This window comes from Stegodyphus dumicola, chromosome 9, assembly GCF_044657685.1.
Source record: "Stegodyphus dumicola isolate Sdum_Otavi_A_Nest chromosome 9, ASM4465768v1".
NCBI lineage: Eukaryota > Metazoa > Arthropoda > Arachnida > Araneae > Eresidae > Stegodyphus > Stegodyphus dumicola.
The window spans coordinates 74,760,864-74,783,006 of NC_140776.1; the positions used below are offsets into that span (position 1 = coordinate 74,760,864).

Here is a 22,143-nt window from a genome sequence, read left to right on the forward strand (position 1 = left end):
TTATTCTGTCTTGCATCTTTTCCTTTTTACTTCCTTGTACGAAGTAAAAAGGAAATATTGTAATCGCGAAAAGTTTCAGGCAGCATATTTCAACGAAAATATCAATTTTGACTGCAATCGAATGCAATTTAACAATATTTTTGCGTGATATCTTACATAAGGACAGAATAAAATACTCTTTTCCTTCAAAAAAATTATAAATGTAAACGCAACGTATTAATTTTTTTTTAAATGTATTTTCCCGATTGGCAACAACAGTTTTTTTTTTTTTTTTTTTTTTTTTTTTTCAGAACGATAATAATTTGAACAGTAATGTTTTTTTAGCAGTAATGTTGACGGTAATGTTTCTGAATAAAGCAAGTATTTAACAATTAATGTTTGACGGAATGTGTTTTTAATAAAGGAACTAATTAAATGCTAACATTTCAGAAGTGGGATAAACTAGAATTATTATCTAGATTTAACAACGTATTGCCTTAACGTATGCTAAGCCTAAACTGAATGTGGAAACTCGCCAAAACTGAAAGTAGAAAGGTACGTGAATGTATAAACTGTTTATGTTATGTCTAAGTATTAAACGGAAAGAACTTAAGTATAATTATTGTATTATTATTTGAAAATTGAAGTCTAAGATGGCTTATTTGGCAAGAGGCAAAAAATGTGATTTAAAAGAACTTGCTTTGGAACTTGATGTAGATGTCCCTTCTGATATTAAAATTGTAGGCTTAAGAGATATGATTTTGAATAGTAAAAATTATAGCGAAGACTTTACTAAACAAATGCTAGATAGAATTATAAATGATCGTTTAGACAGGGAAAAGTTAGAAATTTTAGAAAAAGATAAGCAAAGAGCATTTGAAATGGAAATTATAGAAAAAGATAAGCAAAGAGCATTTGAAATGGAAATTATAGAAAAAGATAAGCAAAGAGCATTTGAAATGGAAATTATAGAAAGAGATAAGCAAAGAACTTTTGAACTTGAAAAATTGAAAATAGAAGCGGAAATCAGAAGTAGTAATGTAAATGATTCTGTTTCTTCTAATGTTAGTAGAAGTAATATTTGTGATATGAGTAAATTAATGCATAAGTATGATTTGAATGAAGGTGATATAAGTTTTTATTTAGTTTTATTTGAGAGACAGGCACGACGTATTGGGTTAGAAGAACAAAACTGGGTTTCTCAGCTGTTGGGTCTATTGCCTTATGAAATAACTCAATTAATTGCCCGTGAATCAGAAGAGAAAGCTAACGACTATAAGCACGTTAAACAACTGCTACTGAGAAAATTTAAGTTAAGCCCTGAACAGTTTCGGGAAAATTCGTTGATCATATTAAAACGTTGTGTAATACGTGGAAGGACTTCACGTTTGAATTAAAAAATTATTTTGAAGAGTGGCTTGCTGGATTAAATGTAACAGATTTTGACTCTTTAAAACAACTTATTATTACTGATCAATTAAAGAAAAGGGTCCCCGCTGCTATCCGAGACCATTTCATTGATGATTGGTCTAAATTCATTAATCCTGAAGAGTTGGCTGAAAAACTAGATGAATATGAAAATATTCGGGCAGGGATAAAAGTACTTCAAGTAGAAAATAAAACTTTTAGGCATAATTTTAAGCCCAGGTCTGGTTCTAAATATTATGAAGGATCCTATAATCAGTATTCAAGACAAAGAAATGTTAAAGATTCCATGCAGACAGATGGTAATTTCAAAGTGGATTTTAAAAACAGTTTTGATAATAAATACAATCTGATAGATAAATTTTATAAAACAGACGAAAGGAAAAGGGAATATAATTCTGGCATCCGCAATGAAAAGGGTGAGCCAAAATGCTTCAATTGTAATGATTATGGACATATAGCGACGGATTGTCCTCAGCCTAAAAAAGAAATTATTTGCGGGAAATTAATCCATTTGCGGGATTAATTTCCCCAAATAGATTTGCGGGAATGTAATGAAAAGGGTCATATTTTCAAAAGGTGTACGTCTAAGAATCCAGACTTAACAAATGTTAAAAATAATTTATCCGTGGACCAGAATTCAGGTGTTTCACCAGCTGTATATTTAAAGTATGCTCGCATCAATAATGGAGAAGAAATGACTGCAATCATAGATACGGGTTCTAGTTCGTGTTTATTGAAACAGTCTGCGGCTAAGAGACTGAATCTTATTGTAAAACCTGATGTGGAAGAATTGTTTGGCTTTGGGAACCAGAATAAACCAGCCGCTAGCTAGAACATTGGGAAAAGTAACTGTTAACTTAGAGATTGATAATGTGGAAGGAAAGGACATTACAGTTCTAATTGTAGGAGATGAAACGCAACCATGCGACTTATTAGTTGGTCGAACATGGATTGATTTACCGCATATTGCGCCAAGATAGGTAATACCTTGCACATACGCTATGCTAATAACTGCCCATTTTCACAGTTGCAAAATGATAGCAACACTCTGCGAATTAAACTGAAGGCTTCCCAAGAAACTCAAATCGAAAGTAATACGGTTAATTTTGTGAAAGTTAAAACTGATTAAATAAATAACGGTTATGTTTTAATAAGTGGATCGGAAGATGAGTTGGGTTCATTATTGGAAGTAATACAGAGAGAAACAGTGATACCAGTCACTAACTACAGCGATCGAAAACTAATTTTGAAAGAGAATCAATGTATCGGTAGAGCGGAAGTAGCAGAATTAGTTGAACCAAGTTCAGATCAGAAAACTGAAAATTCAAGTCAAAAGGAAATACTGATAATAAATGAAATTAAGAAGTTTAGGAGACCGATTACTTTAGAAGAATTTAAAGTTAATAATAATACTACGCCAGAAAGAAAACAGGAAGTTTTACATTTGATAAATGAGTATCGAGATTGTTTTGCATTAAATATGAAGGAATTAGGGTGTACAAACTTAACAAAAATGGATATTAAAGAAATTGAAGGGAGTAAGCCTATTTGCATGAAGTCGTATAAAACCAATGCCGAAGAGCGTGATTCTATAAAGAAGATAATAAATGAATGGAAGAAATATGGAATTGTTACTGAAACAAGATCTCCGTATGCTAGTCCAGTTTTACTCGTAAAGAACAAAACAGGTGAATTACGATTAGTGATAGATTATAGAAAGTTGAATTCGCAAACTGTTAAAGATAAATTTCCACTCCCTAGGATAGATGATCTTCTTGAATGTCTTAGTGAGTGTAAAGTTTTCACTACATTGGACTTAGCTCATAGATATTTGCAGATTCCTTTAACTGAAAACAGCTTTCATCACTCCAGATGATACTGGTCAATTTGAACGTATGATCTTTGGGTTAGCTAATGCACCTGCAGAATTTCAGAGACTTATGAATCAAATTTTAGGTCCGTTGCTTAATAAAGAAGTATTGTGCTATTTGGACGACATATTAATTCCGGCTAAATCTTGGGAAGAAATGATGGAAAAACTTAGTGTTTGATAGATTGAGAGAAGCAATGTTGACATTGAAACTGACAAAATGCGAATTTGGAAAACATGAAGTTGAGTATTTGGGATTTCTAATAAAATCAAATAGTATGCAACCTGGACCAAGAAAAGTACGGGCCATATTAAACTTTCCTAAACCAACCAATGAACATGAAGTTAACAATTTTTAGGTCTTACAAGTTTCTTTAGAAGGTTTGTACCGAAATACGCAGAGAAAGCTGAGCCGCGAACGAGACTGACGAGGAAGGATGAAACATTTCGTTGGAACGAAGATCAGCAAGAAGCATTCAGTACTTTAAAGGATCATTTAACTAATGAACCAATACTAGCATTATATAATCTCGAAGCAGAGACTGAAGTGCACACAGACACAAGCAACAAAGGGCTGGCAGGAATGCTCTTGCAAAAAGGTGAAGATAGAAAGTGGCATTTAGTTTATTGTGTAAGTAAAGGGACAACAGAAACAGAAAAGAATTATCATTCAAGCAAATTAGAATTAATGGCTATAGTTTGGACTTTAACATAACTTCGACAATTTTTAATTGGAATCCGATTTACGGTAATTACAGACTGCCAAGCTTTAGTTTATTTAAACGCGAAGAAAACTTCAAATCCTCAGATAGCAAGGTGGAGTAATCTGATCCAGGAATACAATCTTGAAATAAAGCACAGACAAGGTAAAAAAATGAGTCACATAGATGCATTGAGCCGATTGCCAGTTGATCAGCCAGAAGAAACTTTAGACTCTATAATTGAAAACAACTTGGAAGTTTGTTTAATGCTAACGATAGATGAACAAATCTTATGATTCAGCATTCAGATCCAGAATTACACAAATTAATAGACATTTTAAAGAAAAAGATAAATGATAGAACGACTGCAGAGAAATATGTAACTGAAAATTACGTCTTGAAGAATAATCGATTGTTTTGTAAAGTGAAAGATCAGGAAAAGGAGAAATTGTTATATGTCATACCTAAATCGATGAGAAAAGGTATTGTAATAAAATTTCACGATCTTTTGGGACATTTTTCAGCAGACAGAACTGTTGCCAAAATCAAGGAATCATACTGGTTTAAAGGAATGAAACGATATGTTATGCGTCACATTTCGATGTGTTTCGAATGCCTAGTAAATAAAATGCCTAGTGGTAAGAAACAAGGAGTACTGCATCCAATTAGACCTGGTAGAAGACCTTTTGCAATTATACATATCTCATTTAGGACCATTCGTAAAAAGTTCAAGAGGAAATACAGAATTATTTATAATAATTGATAATTTTACGAGATTTACACGCTTATATCCTATGAAAAGTACTGCAACCAAGTATGTGTTAGTTGCATTGAAGAGTTTTGTAGATGATTTTGGGTTACCAGAAAAAATTATCAGCGATAGAGGAACATGTTTCACAGCGAAGCAATTTCGAGAGTACTGTCAAAATAATGGAATCAGTTATACACTCAATTCAACTCAGCATCCAAGTGGTAATGGAATGGTGGAAAGAGCAAATTGAACAATTTTGGCTACGATTAAAACGAGTTTGGAAAATCCGAATCAGAGAGACTGGGACAAAAAGATTAAGGAATGCGAAAGAAATCTAAACAATATGATAAATAAGACTACAAATAAAACTCCTTTCGAAATGCTTCACGGTTATTCACCAAAATTTAACGACGGATTGATGAGGATGATTACAGATGAAGACGCAGATGAATGGGAGAATCCAGTAATCTTACAGAATGAAGCTAGAAAGAGAATTGAAGATTTGCAGAATGAAAATGAAAGCAAATTATGACAAGAAGAAAAGTAATTCTTTAACATTCGAATGAGGAGAAATAGTGGTTATGAGAAGAGTACCTAAATCAACTGGAGAATCAACCAAAACACAACAAAAGTATCGAGGACCTTTGGTAGTTACAGAAGTTTTACCAAGTGATACCTATAGAGTGACTCAATTAGAAGAGAAGGTGAAAGGACATTTCTTTAGTACGACAACTCATGTGAGCCAATTAAAGTCATGGCAGTGTCAAGCTGAATCAGAAGAAGACGATGATGATGGTGATGACATTAGTGTTACTGGGGATAATGATAAAACAACACGCCGCATATTACTAAAACTAGGACGCGGAAAAAGAATATAAAACGACGGTGAATCTATATGACAGCTAAAGACTTTCGAACTATAAACATTAATATTACAGATTTAATTTTTTTAAATATAAGTTCTTAATGTTCCGAGGTCGTAACTAAGTCAGGATGCCCGAATGTAAACGCAACGTATTAATTTTATTTAAAATGTATTTTCCCGATTGGCAACAACAGTTTTTTTTTTTTTTTTTTTTTTTTTTTTTTTTTTCAGAACGATAATAATTTGAACGGTAATGTATTTTGAGGTAATGTTTCTGAATAAAGCAAGTATTTAACAATTAATGTTTGATGGAATGTGTTTTTAATAAAGGAACTAATTAAATGCTAACATAAAATTGCTTTAAAATGAATTCTGAAGAGAATTTTTCGTGGCGTCTATACGAACATATGTACGTACGTGCGTACTTTCATAAGTATGTACGTACGCATCTCACATAACTAAAAAACTAGTAGCCTCAGAACGCTGAAATTTTGTATATAGGACTGCTATAACATGTAGATGTGGCAATCGGCCGCACCAAACGTATATAAATATATTTATATAAATATCCACTCTGTTACCCGGCTCAGTGATCTCAGTTTCTTTACTCTTATATGTTTGTAAATTGTACATTTTTTGCTTTAAAAATGATTGAATTATGTTGTTCTTATCTTCCAGTTAAGGTTTTTATGCCTTTGGTAAATCTCTATGCTATATTTTTAGAATTATCAACAATTTTAAAGTTGTTTAAGTGCCGCTAAGCCTAATACTTCTCTTGATGGCGACAATTGTTTGTTTACGTTTGGCACAGCAGGATAGTGGATTTGTTGCCAATCTAGAGAAACTTAGCTTCGCAACAACAAAAATAACACCTTCATTTATTATTGCCAATTAAATCATGCTTAATCCTTTCTGGAATTTGTTTGAGGAAATAAGTGTTTAAGATTTACTTCGTAATTTTTAATATAGATATTTTGAGTTTTTATGTATTTTTGCCTTCTCGCGAAGTGAGAACTGAATTAATTGAATGAGAAATACTCAATTGTCTGTGAAAAAGTGTTTCTTTTTTGTTTTGTTTGCTTAGTTTCTTTTATACATCATTCTAGCTTTATTATAGTATTTGAATAGAATATGTGGCAACGATTAGATAATTCTATTCTTTAAATGATATAAATTTTGTGCATTCTGAGATATAATATGAACGAAATATAATACTGTTAAGTGAACCTAGCGCCAGAGTGTCGCTATGGTAAACAAAGTGAATTTTAAAGAATACATTTATTCTATTGTGGTTTATGCGCTGTCGGCGAAGTAGATTTAATTCAATCCAATAAGTTTAAATGAAATGCAAGAAAAAATGCGTATAATTTAATATTCCGTACAAGGAAGTCATGTAGTGTACACATCAGATTTTTTAATTTAACTCTCTTTCCTCTCTTCCTGTTCTCTTTTAAATCTGTCCTTCTTCTCTTCCTCTTTAATCATATCCTGTTTCTTGTTTTTCCTCTCAAACCTCATTGAAGTGATATTTTCCAACAGACTTTTCACAGTCAACTCCTTGTAAGGTTATTCCTTGTGGGCTTTATTTAACAGTCTACTTTTCATAATCAACCGTGTTAGATCCATTATCCTAAGTTCAGGTCATACCTTTTTCCGTAACTCTTCAGCCAACAATGTAAGATCCTCTTTTCTAGCTTTTGCTAAAAATGCCATGATAGAAGTATAATCACAATCTGACAAATCCTCCCCCCTTTTTTTAACAAACAACAATTTCAACTAAGAGAAGCAAAATTGAACTTTTAACCTTTTTCCTCGCAACAAATTCAACTGATCTAAAACACAAATTCAAGACAATTTACGCTATAACATGCACAAGATACAATCAACTGTAATTGGTCAACTTCAGGATTTCTGATAATACAATACACTTTGCATTCAGATCAACAAAATTTTCTAGATTTCATTACACTTTGCATTCAGATCAACAAAATTTTCTAGATTTATATTAAAGTATACATTCAAAGGTAAATTTAAATATATAACTGCTCATAACTAAATATTGATATAACAGCAGTTTAAGATACAAGGAGTTTCTAATTTTTTCCTGTAACACATTCAACTGAAAATTTCTCCTTTAAATTTTTGCTCCCCCCCCCCCAATTTCCTTCTTTATTTCTACATTTGTTTTCAGTGCTGACACAAGAAAATTAAGATCTTTGTTACACTTCCATAAATTTTGCATTCTTGCCAAATTTTTTAAAATATCCGTTGCATCAAATGCGTTTCAGCTGAAGATAGCTTTTCATTTTCTAGACATTTTAACTATAAAAAAAGTTTAAATCAAAGTCCATAGGATAAATATTTGAATTAAAAGATTTTTATTAAATGTGAAAGAAGGAAACCACTCCAGCAGCACTTATCCTGTACCACTGAGAGGCCCCATTCTTATATCGGGTGCGGCTTACCAGCGGCCGAGCGTTAAAGTCGCTGAACACTGGTAGTTCGGTCCGAGGTTCGAATCCCGTGAACGGGCTGGCTGCATGGACGTTTTCGTGGTTTTCCCCATGTGTAACGTGTATACGAGCCGGTTCCCCTTAGAAAGTCCTCCACGAAGGAATCCCAACCCTTAGGCAGATAGCCCTCAAGGCTTTGCCATAATCACACACTGAAACTGAAACTTATATTGGGTGTAGACAATCTAAATCCTATTATTTAGAATTTTAAAGCTTAATAATTTCTATATTAAAGAACATGTTTTTATATAATCTGCAACATGAGAGAAAATTAATACTTAAAACATTCTTTCTAAGAGGATTAATGTAAAAATTTATTTAAATTTTTTTTAAATCTGGGACGTGACACAAACTGTCAATGTCCTATTTGCTTAAAAACATTGTGAAAATAAACATCTAATGAATTTTTCAGTTTTAGACAATCAATTTAAATGCAGTTAAAGTAAAGTAGCAGACGAAAACATGGGCGAAGGTAAAAATTTACTCTTACAAATATTTAAATATATATATATATATTTATATATATAAATAAAAAAAAGCTAAAAATTTGAATATCATTTGTAATTAAAAAAAATAGCTTTTCATATAGCATTAATAAATATTTATTACGCATCATTGAAGGAAAAAATTTCAATTCTCGGTAAAAAATTATTTAAAATTTAAGGTTAAAAATAGCTGTGGCAATTCACTGTAACAAAATCCATAATCGCTCAAAAAAAGATGCCAAATTTCAAAACAAGAAAATATGTAAATTCATGTATATCTTAGAAAATTCTGAATACAAAACTATTTTTTTGCAGGTATGCTTAGAAATACACCTACTTTAAGATGATGGTAAAAATTTATAAAAATTATTTAAAAATACAAATTTAAAAAAAAAAAATCATAAAAAATGTGTGAATTTTATTTCGAATGAACTTAAATTTTGAAATGCGAGAAGAAGAATGAAAAATGTTTCAGAAAAAAGAGATATTAATAAATATAAACCAAATTCAATTAACATTGAGGAGCGAAAATTTTGAAAGCTAATGTTTTAAAAACTACTCATGCGATTTTTACAAAATTTTGCAGTCTGGCATAATTTGAGTCTTAGAATCGAAATATGTTAAAAAATTGGTATGTTATTTCAGAAAAAGTCTGATTTTGTGTCAAAATACCTATGTTAGAATAGTGCTAGCAATCTGGTTGACCTGTAACCTGTAGATGTATATCACAACTTAAAATTTTTATGGATGCTGATGTAAGCTTATGTACACTTTAAAGCCCTTTTTACAATGCACATGCTTTTTGGACATTGCTGGTTCCACACTCTAAGATGATGCTGAAGATCTTCGGACACTGACTGTCCAGCAAAATTTAAGATGAACTGAATTTCAAAGCCTGGCAGTTCTCTTCTCTTCACTAAAACATTTGTGGACACTTGGCAGTTCCATGAAACTTAACAATGCTGAAAAATCTTCAGATACTGACTGTCTCGCAAAACTAAAAATGAGGTGTATTTCGGAGCCTGACGGTACTCTCCTTTACCCAGACTGATGCCTTTTTAGAGTAAAATGTAAGAGTTCTCATTTAATTGCCAAACTGCTCATGTGAATTTCATAGCCCACCACTGCCACCAATAAATTTTAGCTGTGATGTTGCAAAATTTCCGGGATCAAACTAAAAGAGTAACACTACAGCATTATTACAGAAGGGGAAAGATAGCAGCTTTCTGACAATCGAACACGTCTTATTCTGTCAGCATTTTGCAGACAAACACCCTCATTTCCTACTCTTAAATATGAATAACAGATACACTGCCTTAACAACTCTTTCACTGAACCCACAATGTATACTGGAGTTTGTTCCCAAGAGCACAGGAGTTTCTCTATCGACATGCACCCATGTTGTTATAATATACGAAGGTGAATCAAATATAAACAAGGCTTTTGTTTAAATAAAATTTATTTCATAGGAAACATATGCATTTCTATAAATTATTTTACTAAATAATATCTCCCTTTTATGATATAATTTTCTCAATGTTTTGGTAATTTTTTCATTCCATTCTTGTAGAATGAAGTTGGTTGGGTATCTAACCAGCCGCACCCAAATGTTTTCACTTGATTGTTGGTCTCAAATAGCTTGCCTTCATGTGGTTTTTTGAGGATCCAACATGTGAAAATTGCATGGTGATAAGTCTGGGCTGTAAGATGAATTATCAAGCATTTTCCAGTACATTTCCACTAGTTTCTGCTGCGTTATACGTGCTGTGTGTGATTTGTCATTGTTGTGGAGGATCAACACCTGGCGGATAGTACAATCTTGTCTTTTGCATCGACACTGAAGCCTAACTTGATCCAAGAGACTCAGTAGTAAGTTGCATTGATGGTCTGACATCCAAGTAAGAAATCTTCCAGTAGGACTTCTTCCAGTCCCCTTGTCTGTGGAGAAAGTGTTAGATAACACTTTCAGACAAGAAGAATACTTTCCCCAGAACTATACTGTACAAACTCCAGTGTAGTTCTGGGTTTCATGGAGTTTCTTTTTCTACTCCATGCTTGCAATCTTTGATTGGCGGATGTAGTGATGCATCCACATCTCATCGCAGGTAACAATTATAAACTTCCTCTTCTTCTTTAAAACAAGTTTGAAGCAATTGAAAAATGCGAACTCGTGCAGCTTTTTGATCATCATTCTGTAACTTTGGAATCCAATGAGCTGAGATTTTTCTGAAACCGAACTACTTTCTGATGACTGATAGGGCACTTCTATAGCTGGCACCAAGTTCTTCTGAAATTTGAAGCACTGTGCAGCATCAGTCCCATTCAATAAGCTCACGAACACATGCAGTGTTTTCATTAGTCACACTGGTACGAGGATGACCTTGATTTGCAATCTGATCACAGCCTTGCTTGAATTCGTTACACCAAACCTTCACTCTTGACCATGGAAGGGTAGCGTCCACAAACTGGGCATGCAGTCTGCAGTAAATTTCAGCTGGTTTCATATTTTCATGGATGAGAAACTTTATGCTTTGCTCAATAGAGACAGACACACTCCTATCACCCATCATAAGGACTACTAAATAAAGCATAGGGCAAGCCAGCTGCTGGGTTTCCCTTACTCTAGGCAATTTATTTAATTCACCTGTTTAAACACATACAAGTACCCGTCTCGCCAATAAAAGCTCGTTCATATTTGATCACCCTATCTATGTATAAGCAATTAACATTTAAAAAATAAATAAAATAATAGATATTTTTACAAGCATAGTAAAGGGGATGAATGATTTTAACTGAATTTTTTGCTCAGTTTAAAGTTTCTTGAATAGAATCCTTAAATTCCCTTAAAAATTAAAATGCAAATCTTTGCTTATTTCATTAACTGAAAATAGAAACAAATTAGCCCACACAGACATGTGAAGGATATTTCATACTCACAAGCCAGATAAATTTTTGTTTATCTCAATCCCTTTTCTTTGAAACCTCTTGTAGTTTAGTTTAAGATCATATTCTTTGAGGAATGAAACTGTTGCACCAAACAACAGAATGAGTTTCGTTTAACATTTTTATGGCTTTGACAATGTTGTAATATTTCTGCTATTATTTTTTTAATGTTATGTAATATTTTTGTTAGTTGAAATTTAGTTTTTTACATTATTTAAATTATAATAAATTTAGTCAACAACTTGATCTACTTACAAAACAATTTAGAAATTCTAAAACATGTTTTCATATCAGTATATTTTTGACACTTAAATAATTAAAGCATATTTTTAAATTTGTAGGAAGAGGTTTCAAAATTAGCGGAAGAAACTAAAACTCTGCTTGCAAATTACAATAACCTTGTATCCTTTCTAGATCTTTTCTGTGGAGAAAATCTATTTTTAATTGTGTGTCAAAATTATTTGACTGACTGTTTCATACACATATATGTTCTTTAACTGAGAATAATAAATCCTATCAGTGGCTGTAAGATTAAAGACACACAGCTGCTGAGAGGATTTATTATTCTTAATAGTGTGAAATAGCCATTGTTGAATATCAGCTGTTTCATCTTTATCACTTTTTTGGTGTGGCATTTTATTTTATAATATATAAATATGGTGTATGAGGGCAGTCTCAAAAATAAAGTCTCTTATTTTGTGGGGATGTAGTGAACTATTAGTATGATTATTGGACACAATGTTGTGGGTAGTACTTCCTGCACTTCCAGATAAGCATGCACACCCTTCACTGGGATGCTCAGTCTTGGCTTGGCAGCCATTCAGAATGTAGCTTCCGTTGCTACTGCCAAGTGTAAAGTTCACCCAACTATAATACAAAGTCTGAGATCTGGATGTTCAATATTTAGAATGATCCAAAATCTGGACTTCAAAGCCACCAACAACCAATTTTCTTTTGGGGGGGGGTATGCTTTATGCATGCGCAATTCATTTTCATCCTTGTAATAAAACATGTGGAGAGTCCTGATCTTTAATCTCATTTTGGCACTAAATAAAATGCCTCATTATTGAAGAAATAATCATTTTAGCAAACATTTGTGTGATCAATAATTTGACTCCGCAATTGCATATCTGCTTGGCATACATCTCAGATTGAGAGATTCTACATAGAAACATTGTTGATTTTATACCAATTAATATTTTATGTCCTTGGTGCCAACCTAGTGAATCATTATTTATTAAATTTTGCTTTTGTCATGGCATGTTTATCAACACATGACCAATTGAGTGATGACTCATGCAGCCATGCCTAAACAGTTTTTTTTTTTTTTTAATACTAGTAATTGGATAACAAAAGGATTACAGATTACAGATTTAAGTTAAATGCGCTAAGAAATGTTGACGAGGAAAGATATAACAAAAATTTCTTTCCATATCCTAAAAATAGATTTTGTTAATGAAATTGATAAGCTAAAAGATTACATTTAGTGCTATTGGAATTAGGAATAATTGATTTGTTATTCACATGAAACCAGAGCTTGCATGGCTGCACCAAGCAGAAGAATTTTAGGGAAGAGAAGGAGTTAACAGAAGTTTTTCATTGAGATGAAAATGCCCCAATCATCGATCAATTAACGGACTGCGAAATCTGTTGTATGGCTCTAGATCCAGAAAATACCGCTACTGATAGTGAAGAAAGTGACAGAAAGGTTACTGAAAAAGAAAAACATTCAATTGACAGGTTTGTCGTAATTCTCGACACAGCAGTTACAGAACTTGAACAATGGAACTTAGTAACTGAACAAGAAATTATATCTGTTTATAGAATTAAAGAGAAAGTATTAGCACAAAAAATATAGCAACTTAAACAACTTGAAAGAAATGTTTAAAAAGTAAAAACAAACAGATTAAGCCCCCCCATTTTTTGTAAATTTTGATACCGTATAGATTATAAATTCTTCATTATTTCATAAATTATGATTTCATATTTTAAATTTTATAATTTCTACATGCCATCTTACTAGATTTAGGGATCACCGAAGTCCCGATGAGTCCGCATCTCGGACTTTGTATTGTATTTGTTTTTTTAATGTAAAAGGTGTTCAACCAGTTGAAATTCATCGCCAGTTGACAGAAGTGTATGGACAGTCGTGCATGGATGTCAAAAATGTTCACAAGGGGTGTACAGAGTTTACAGCCGGAAATTCACAACCAGTAAAAGAGTGGTAGACCTTCCATATCCAATGAGACAGTCATTAAGGTTGAAAAAAACATAAAGATCAGAGGATCAGTCTGAATGCTCTCTGCATGTTGAGTTTTGAAGTTTCTCGAAGCACCATATACACCATCTAACAGAATAGTTGCAATATTGAAAGGTTTTGTGCAAGATGGTTACAGCGTATACTGACAGACCACAAATGGCAACAACTCGATCCTTCCCATGAATCTCTTCACCGCTGTGCTGATGAAAAGCCCAATTGGACCCAATTATCATGGGTGATGAAACCTGGGCATTGCATTTTATACCTAAGACCAAACAGCAGTCATACAAGTGGTGGCATTCCTTTTTGGCCAAGTCATAAAAATTCAAACAAATATAGTCTGCCAATAAAGTCATGGCAACTGTGTTTTGGGACCAGAAGGGGGTATTGTTGGTCGACTTTCAGCCTGCTGGGACCACAATAAAAGTTAACAGTTACTGTGAAACACTGAAGAAACTCAGAAAGGGAATGCTGAGCAAGGTCATAAGCATTCTTCATGACAATGCCTGTCGAGATGTCACCCCTGAAACCTTTGCTATACTGCAATGATGTTGATGAAATACTACATTTAATAAGGAATTATAAGCCAAATAAAATAAAAACATCTGCCCTGAAGATAAGGATAGTGCTGACAGATCAACTTCCAATTCATTGCGCGCTGCCCCCCCCCCCCCGGGGAATGGTTAGATAAACAAAGTATATGCCTTTATCCATTTTTTGCAGCAATTTCACTTTTTGTTTAATGGACTTCGAAACATACTTTCGCTTTGTAGATCCTTTACATATTAGTAAATATATATCGGAAATTCTATTTGACATAATCGAAAGTTCAAGCTTACTTTTATAAAATTGCTCTAACAGTCTGCAAAAAATAATAAGCTGGATCCAATTCGAAGATTAAGAAACAACGCAATCTGCAGCATTAACTGAATTAGATAATTTTAGCTTAGCTTATACCGTCCATTATACATTAAACACGCAAGCGTAAACATATTATGCGCATGCGCACACGCATATTCGCAACCGTAAAGGTCTTACGGGCATACGTCAAAGCAACGCATGCGCAGATAGTTTGTAGCTTTGAGGTCCGGATTAACGACTTTTGACTGTAACATCTTCCTTTATTAGCGTTTCTCCACATTTCTTTCAAAATCCATCAATTGGAAAATTTCTCCCTGTGTTTGTGATATCCCAAAATTTTCAAATTAGCGATTATCATCTTCATCATCCTTACCATAAAATACGGCAGCTGGCTATAAATTATGCCAAGTATTTTTAAGGTATCTGGGGACACATCTTCCTGCGATCTTGTGATGGATGCTCCATACAGCAGATTTTATGCTAAAATATTTCAAAAATTCTTGAAATGTCTTGCCATTATTCAAGAAACTTAAAACGGATTTTAAAAATGCTACTTTATATTTGCATTTCAGCACACACACTATTCCGATATCCATAGGCTGAATGATGGACGTACAATTTGGAGGAGATAATAATATGGATACGTTATCTTTCACGAAACTTTTAAATATGTGCCAAACATTTTTCTGCAATCAGGACAATTTTTGCATTATCAGGTAACCAACCAAATTCAAATGTTGCCGAGCTTCAAGCATAAAATGATTTTCAAACCAATTATTCTTTAATGCATGTGTCATACATGCTCTTTATTTGCACAAAGCATAATGGGGAAAATCTTTATTCCTTTAAATGCTCAAGGTCGTTTATTTTTCCAATTACAAAAGGTGTACACTTGTGCATTCTTGCAGCATTTGCACGTGCTAAAATTGTTAGTCTCGCTTTAGAATCTTTTATACCAGTTGGAATCTTTTCTGTAGAGGTTGCCAAGGTATCGGGTTGGAGGGAAAGTTCTGTCATATTCTAAATAGGCAGGTGATTTTTCTTGTAAATAAAAAAAACATCTTGCCAGTGAGTCAATCGGATTTTTTTTTTTTTTTTTTTTTTTTTTTGCTTTTTTAGCTGCTGTATAATATAAAAGGTGCCCTTTTTTACTGTTCATCATTTACTTGTAATATTTAAAGGGAAAAACATGTCCGTAGATAAAGTGCATTTACGACACTGCATTTTATATGAATTCTAAAAAGGAAGCAACGCATCTGTTGCATGTAAAAATTTATGTGCGGTGTTTGGAAAAGATATTATAAATGTTCGTACTTGTCAAAGATGGTTTAGCAAATTTCGTTCCGGGGACCTGAGCCTCAAAGAAAGTGTTCGATGTGGACGACCATCCAAGATCGATAATGCTGTTTTGCAATCCATGTTGGAAAATAATCCACATTTAACAAGTTGAGAAATTGCAGAAGAGTTTGGCATTCATCATACAACTGTTGGAGATCACATTAAATCTCTTGGGTTTGTGTTAAAGCAAAGTGTTTGGGTTTCACATGAATTAACGGAAAAGAATTTGTCTGATCGTGTAAGAATATGTTCATCACATCTGATTAGACACAATGTGGAGCCATTTTTGGACAGGCTGGTTACTGGAGATGAAAAGTGGATTCTTTACGAGAATATTAAAAGAAAAAAATCTTACTGCAAACCAGGAACATCATCAGCAACAGTTCCAAAACCAAGTATCCATCAACGAAAAGTACTGCTTTGTTTGTGGTGGGACAGGAAAGGTCCAGTGTATTAAGAGTTGCTGAAACAGGGAAAAAACATCAACGCGGATCTGTACTGCAATCAGCTGGATAAATTGAATGCAGCTATCAAAGAAAAAAGGCCAGCATTAGCGTCCAGAAAAGGAATAGTGTTCCATCACGATAATGCTCGCCCGCATACTGCAGTGGTGACACTACAAAAACTGAATGCGTTAGGATGGGAAATCCTTAGTCACCCCCCATATTCACCTGACATTGCACCCTCTGATTATTACCTGTTCAGATCTCTGCAAAATTATCTAACGGGAAAAAAATTCAAGTCTTTTGAAAGTGTTTCTAAGGCAGTTGCTGACTATTTTAACTCCATGGATGAGAACTTCCACAAAACAGGAATTTACAGGTTACCTGGAAGATGGCAACAGGCTGTAACAAATAACGGAGCATATATAATTGATTAATATTAAACACATATTTTTATAAATGAATTCAAATATTTTTTAAAATACGATAGAACTTTCCCTCCAACCCAATATTTTGCAGTACATATTGCCAGAAAAGACCAATTTCATCAGCATTGTAAATTTATTCTGAAATTAACCTTTCACTATTAATGAGTTCAATGAATTCATTTGCAAATAGTTCAGCAGCTTCAGTATTAGCTGAAGCTTTTTCACCTGAAATTTTTAATTGATTTATACCATGGCCATTTATAAATTTGGTTAACCAACTTGTCAAATATGTGCACTCAGTTTTTAAGTTCATTTCTTCGTGAAATATTTTAGCTCGAGCCATTAGCATTGGACCTGTCAGTGGCACGCTGTCGCTTTGACACTATCTGACCCATTCAATCATCACTTTGTCGTGATCGTCACTTTTAGCATAATGAATAATTTTTCTATTATTCATTACGAGTGGGGTGTCGGAATCCACAAAAAAATACAAAAAATTCCTTTTTCTGTTTTCTTATGTCATATACAGTTGACTTTCCAATGCCATACTCCTTGCATAATATTGAGATGGATTTACATTTATCCATTTTTTGCAGCAATTCCACTTTTTGCTTAATGGAAATCAAAACATGCTCTCACTCTGTAGATTCTGTTGCAGCTCCAGAATAAGAAACTCTTTTGACCTAATCGAAAGTTCAAGCTTAATTGTTATGAAATTGCTCTAACAGTCTGCAAAAAATAATAAGCTGGATCAAATCAGAAAGTTAAGGAATAGTACTATCTACTATATTAGCTGAAATTTCTTGGAATCAGCAATGTATAATTTTACCTTAGCTTAATAGCAGCTGCGATACATTATTGGCTATGTATCATGAGATTGGCGATGAAAGCCAAGCTGCTTCTCTAAATTTTGTCCTGATTTTATCGTGCATTGAGACAATTACGCCTAAGCTGCATTTTATTATACTTAGTCTAGTTTTTTTGCACATGCTTAAGGCTTAGAGTCCTGAGTAAATAAATTCCCACATATACTGAAAGCTTATTGAGGGCCTTCGCTACATATCTTACTCTCTCATGCAGTCTGTGCGGATCCTAAATTCTGCTACCAGTCACCTCCTTAGGTTATAAATTTTTGCTGCCCTTAAGTTTTGGGCCCAGTGCTTTCCCTAAATTCTAAAATTTTCTCGTCCCTTAATTTTTTTCAGTGCTTCTCCAAATTCCAAAATTTTGTCTTGCCTAAATTTGCTATATATTTAATTCAAATAGCACTAAATGTAATCTTTTGGTCTTTAAAAATCTATCTTTAGCATATGGAAAGAAATTTTTGTTAAATTTTTCATCAGCATGTCAACAAAAAAGGTTACCATACTCTTTGTTATTCACTTACTAATTAAAAAAATTGTTTAGTCATTACTGTATGAATCATTACTCAAGTTGTTATGTGTTTATAAATATGCAGTGATGAAAGCAAAATATAATAAATAATGATTCGCTAGTTTGGCATCAGGGCTGTAATATTAGTAGGTGTAAAATCAAGGATATTTCTATGTAGAATGTTTTTGTTTGAAATGTATGCCCAGCAAATTTGCAGCTATGGGGCCAAATTATTGATCACATAAATTTATGCTAAAATGATTATTTCTTCAATAGTGAGATATTTTATTTAGTGCCGAAGTTAAATTAAAAATCAGGACTCTGTACGTTTTATTGTGGGAAGGGAAAAAAATCAAATGCCTATACAAAAGCATTTAAGGAAAAACTAGTTGGTGGCTTTGACGTCCAGATTTTAGATCATTCTGTATATTGGAAGTCCAGATTTCGAACTTTGTACTGTATTTACTTTTGAGAAAGAAATTTGAGACAAGTAGATGTTACAGTGGCACTAAATATTCTAAATTTCTGTCTGTATATTGGACGTCCAGATTTCGAACTTTGTACTTATTTACTTTTGAGAAAGAAATTTGAGACAACAAGTAGATGTTACAGTGGCACTAAATATTCTAAATTTCTGTAACTCTTTAACTGCCATTTAATTTATAAATAAGAACACAACTAATTACTTCCATTTTAGATCATATGTTTGAAACCTCTTAAACTCATTTTGTGCAAAATTGTAAAAAACTGTACAAATTTTGTACTTTTAAGTTGGTTGAATTTGTAGTCTTGCAGGTATATCTTTTTCCATTTTAACTTCAGAAATGAGTAGAAACTTTACTTGAAATGGATTAAAAGGTGTAATTCTTTGGGGAGGTCAAGAAGCACCTAATTTAAAATGTTTGTTTTTGTACATGATTTTAGCAAACATTTTTATCAAATCTACTCTAAAATATCAAAAACAATACAATAAATTCCTTTGAGTCAATGGTATTGTCTATTTAGGACTAAAAGATTTACAAGGAACACCCTATACCTCATAAACATAAAATTGATCAAAATTAGTAAAATAATGTTATTTGACATTTTTCTACAATCTGACATTTATATGCTGAGTGACGTTTACAGAAACACTGACTTGTTTGTATTCAAATTTTAATATAGACTGTTTTATTGAGACTATAATACCCCTCAAAAAAGATTCCATAAAACTTAAGACATTAAATTAAAAGGATTTTGCTCACTTCAGACATGCATATCATTCACAGTTGAGAACTCTATCAGGAATACTTCCTCTATCATTTAGCAACTCAAGAAACCTTAATTATAATTCTGAGGTCATTTCATTTCTGCTGAACAACCTGAATAGTTGTCATGCAGGCTTCGACCCCAGAACAATCCAGTAGCGCTAGTTGGCCAATATTATCCTTACACATACCTGAGGAACTGATGGCGATTAAGCATTGCAAAATTGAACATGCAGGCACCAGAATAACGAAGATGATTTACATCACTTACTGATCAACCAAATATCACTTATATATATAAATATGTCATATATCATTTATCGGGTTGATCTATTTTGCCGACTTCTCCATCATGTCTGTGCCATGTACCAACACTTATTTCATGCTTGAACTTATAAGCATTAGTCCGGCTGATGTTACTTTTAGCTCCATGGCAAATACGAATGCAAAACTACAAGACATATTTTATCTTATGTAATATATTTTTTCTGATGATTTAAGTCATTGTGATGATTTGCAACCTATTAAATTAATAATAAAATTGTATAAAGAAAACTTATGTAAAGATAACACCTCTTAAAGATCTGTAAAAAAATGCTCCTTAGATTAAATAGCATTAAATACTATGCCTGATTCATTCTTGTTATATTTTTAATGTGTATTTCTTATATTTTTATAATTTCATTCAATGAATTTTGATTGCTTTTCAGTGACCATTTTATGTCAGTAAAGGCTAAACAAATAATTGTAAAGTATAATCTCATTGCACTTAAACTTTGCAGATTAGTCAAAAACATTACTTGATGATTCATATTTAATAATTGCATGAAAAAATACCTAATACAGTGTCCTTCTGTTATCATGCAGCCGACTGTTAATTATTGTGCTTAGTGCCCATATTTATTGGAATTAGTCAAGTGGTTAAAAAAAAAATTAGAGATTCAGATGTTTCATGCTCCAATTTCACAGCACTGTTTTTAATACCAGATACCTTTTAATGCAAAATTGCACTAGTAAATTAACTAAAAATGCTATAGAAAATGGGTTAAATTATGTATGCTTCATCTTTTAACATTTTCAAGGTGAAGACTTTCTATCAGTATTGCATAAGAGTTTCAAAATATAATAAACTATTAATAAAATGTTTTTAATGAAAGACATAAATAAATTACTTTATTAAAAATGGTATGTTTATAAAATTATATGATAAATCCTTAACTGTCTTTATTAGATTACTTCATTATCTAAACAATTTATTCTTTGGGACTCAATGTTGACAGAAATTGAAAAGGAAAATTTGAAAGCAAAAACTGTTGCAAAATAATTTGTTTATGATATACCTATAAATGTGATTTATTATAAAATAATATATTATGTAATCTTTGTATGTGTATGTTCTCATGTGTACATATATATGCTTTAATTTTAAGTTTTTACAATTACACCAGTTCACAAAATTTATTAATTATGTTTATTTTCATTTTATTTAATATATTTAGTTATATGTATAAACTGAGATTTTAATATTTATTGTGGTTTTAGTAATACGTGTGGGTTTTAGTAATCCTGAAGATTAAATTATGGAACACTATCACTTTTAATCAAGAGGAAATGATGTAATGATTTTCACATAATTAAAAAAGTTATAATAAATATAATTACATCTGATTCATAGGTAATTTATTTCTTGATTGTTATAGCATTGTATGTTGCAGCAAATTTATATTTTATGTAAAAGTGATCAATTTTATGTTTATTGCAGATAGTTTTCTTTTGATTATTTACATATTTTATTCAATATTTTAATATCATATAAATACAGGATGAAGCATTTGCATGTTCCTATTCATTCATTTTGTATGTATAATGTGAAATAATTTTATATAACAGATTATTAAAAATGTAAATTTTACAAGTTGTCATTTTTACTATAATCATCAAGCAATATGATATTAAGTGCTTTCGACTGAAGACAGCAGCAAATGTTGAGAACAGTTCTCTGCTTTGTTAAATGTAGATCTTGGAATGGCCTCTATACATTCTTCTTCCTTGCAGGAGCATCCTCTGATGATATTCAACAGTTCTTCAATGATTTCTTGATCGAATATTTATTCTGTACATGGTTACATATCTTCTGTGTTTATCAAGATTTCATTAACACTGGGATCAGAAATCATTCTTCCCCATTTCATGTACTGCAGTACTTGTATTTTTAACAAGCTCTGCATGTCAGAATGAATTGGTTATCATATCTTGGGAGATGCTTTGCTACGTATTAACTGATGTATGCATTGCATCAACTATATTTTTTCTGAATTTTATCTGAAATTTAAAATTTCATGCACAAAATAACCTTTTCGAAAGCAATTCCCTATAATATCATTTAAAATAGTTATACTGTAGAAAGAAATTCAATCTATACTGCCAGAAGCTTAAAAACTTTCATATGAGCAGCACCATTATCTATTACAAGAATAAATTCCCCCTTTTTCCCCCCTAAAAAATTGGTTTTTCTAAACACTTTTTATAAAGCTCAATTGCCATCTTTGCTTTGTTGTTCAACTAACACATTGAAAAAAGTATTTTTACAAGCTTAAAATTTTAATGCTGTAATAATTTTATATTTTAATAATAAATTTTATATTTTAATGCTTTTA

The 22,143-nt window shown here is 32.2% G+C and overlaps 1 protein-coding gene across 1 annotated transcript in view; it reads left to right on the plus strand.

Annotated features, from left to right (window-relative positions):
* LOC118183521 (dynactin subunit 3-like) overlaps positions 1-22,143 on the plus strand; it is a 65,937-nt gene extending 43,794 nt beyond the window's left edge. Inside the window, exons 6-7 of the mRNA XM_035353102.2 lie at positions 11,877-11,936; positions 20,718-22,143. Of these exons, the coding sequence (XP_035208993.1) occupies positions 11,877-11,936; positions 20,718-20,810 (153 nt within the window). The 3' untranslated portion in view covers positions 20,811-22,143. The remainder of the gene's footprint in view (positions 1-11,876; positions 11,937-20,717) is intronic.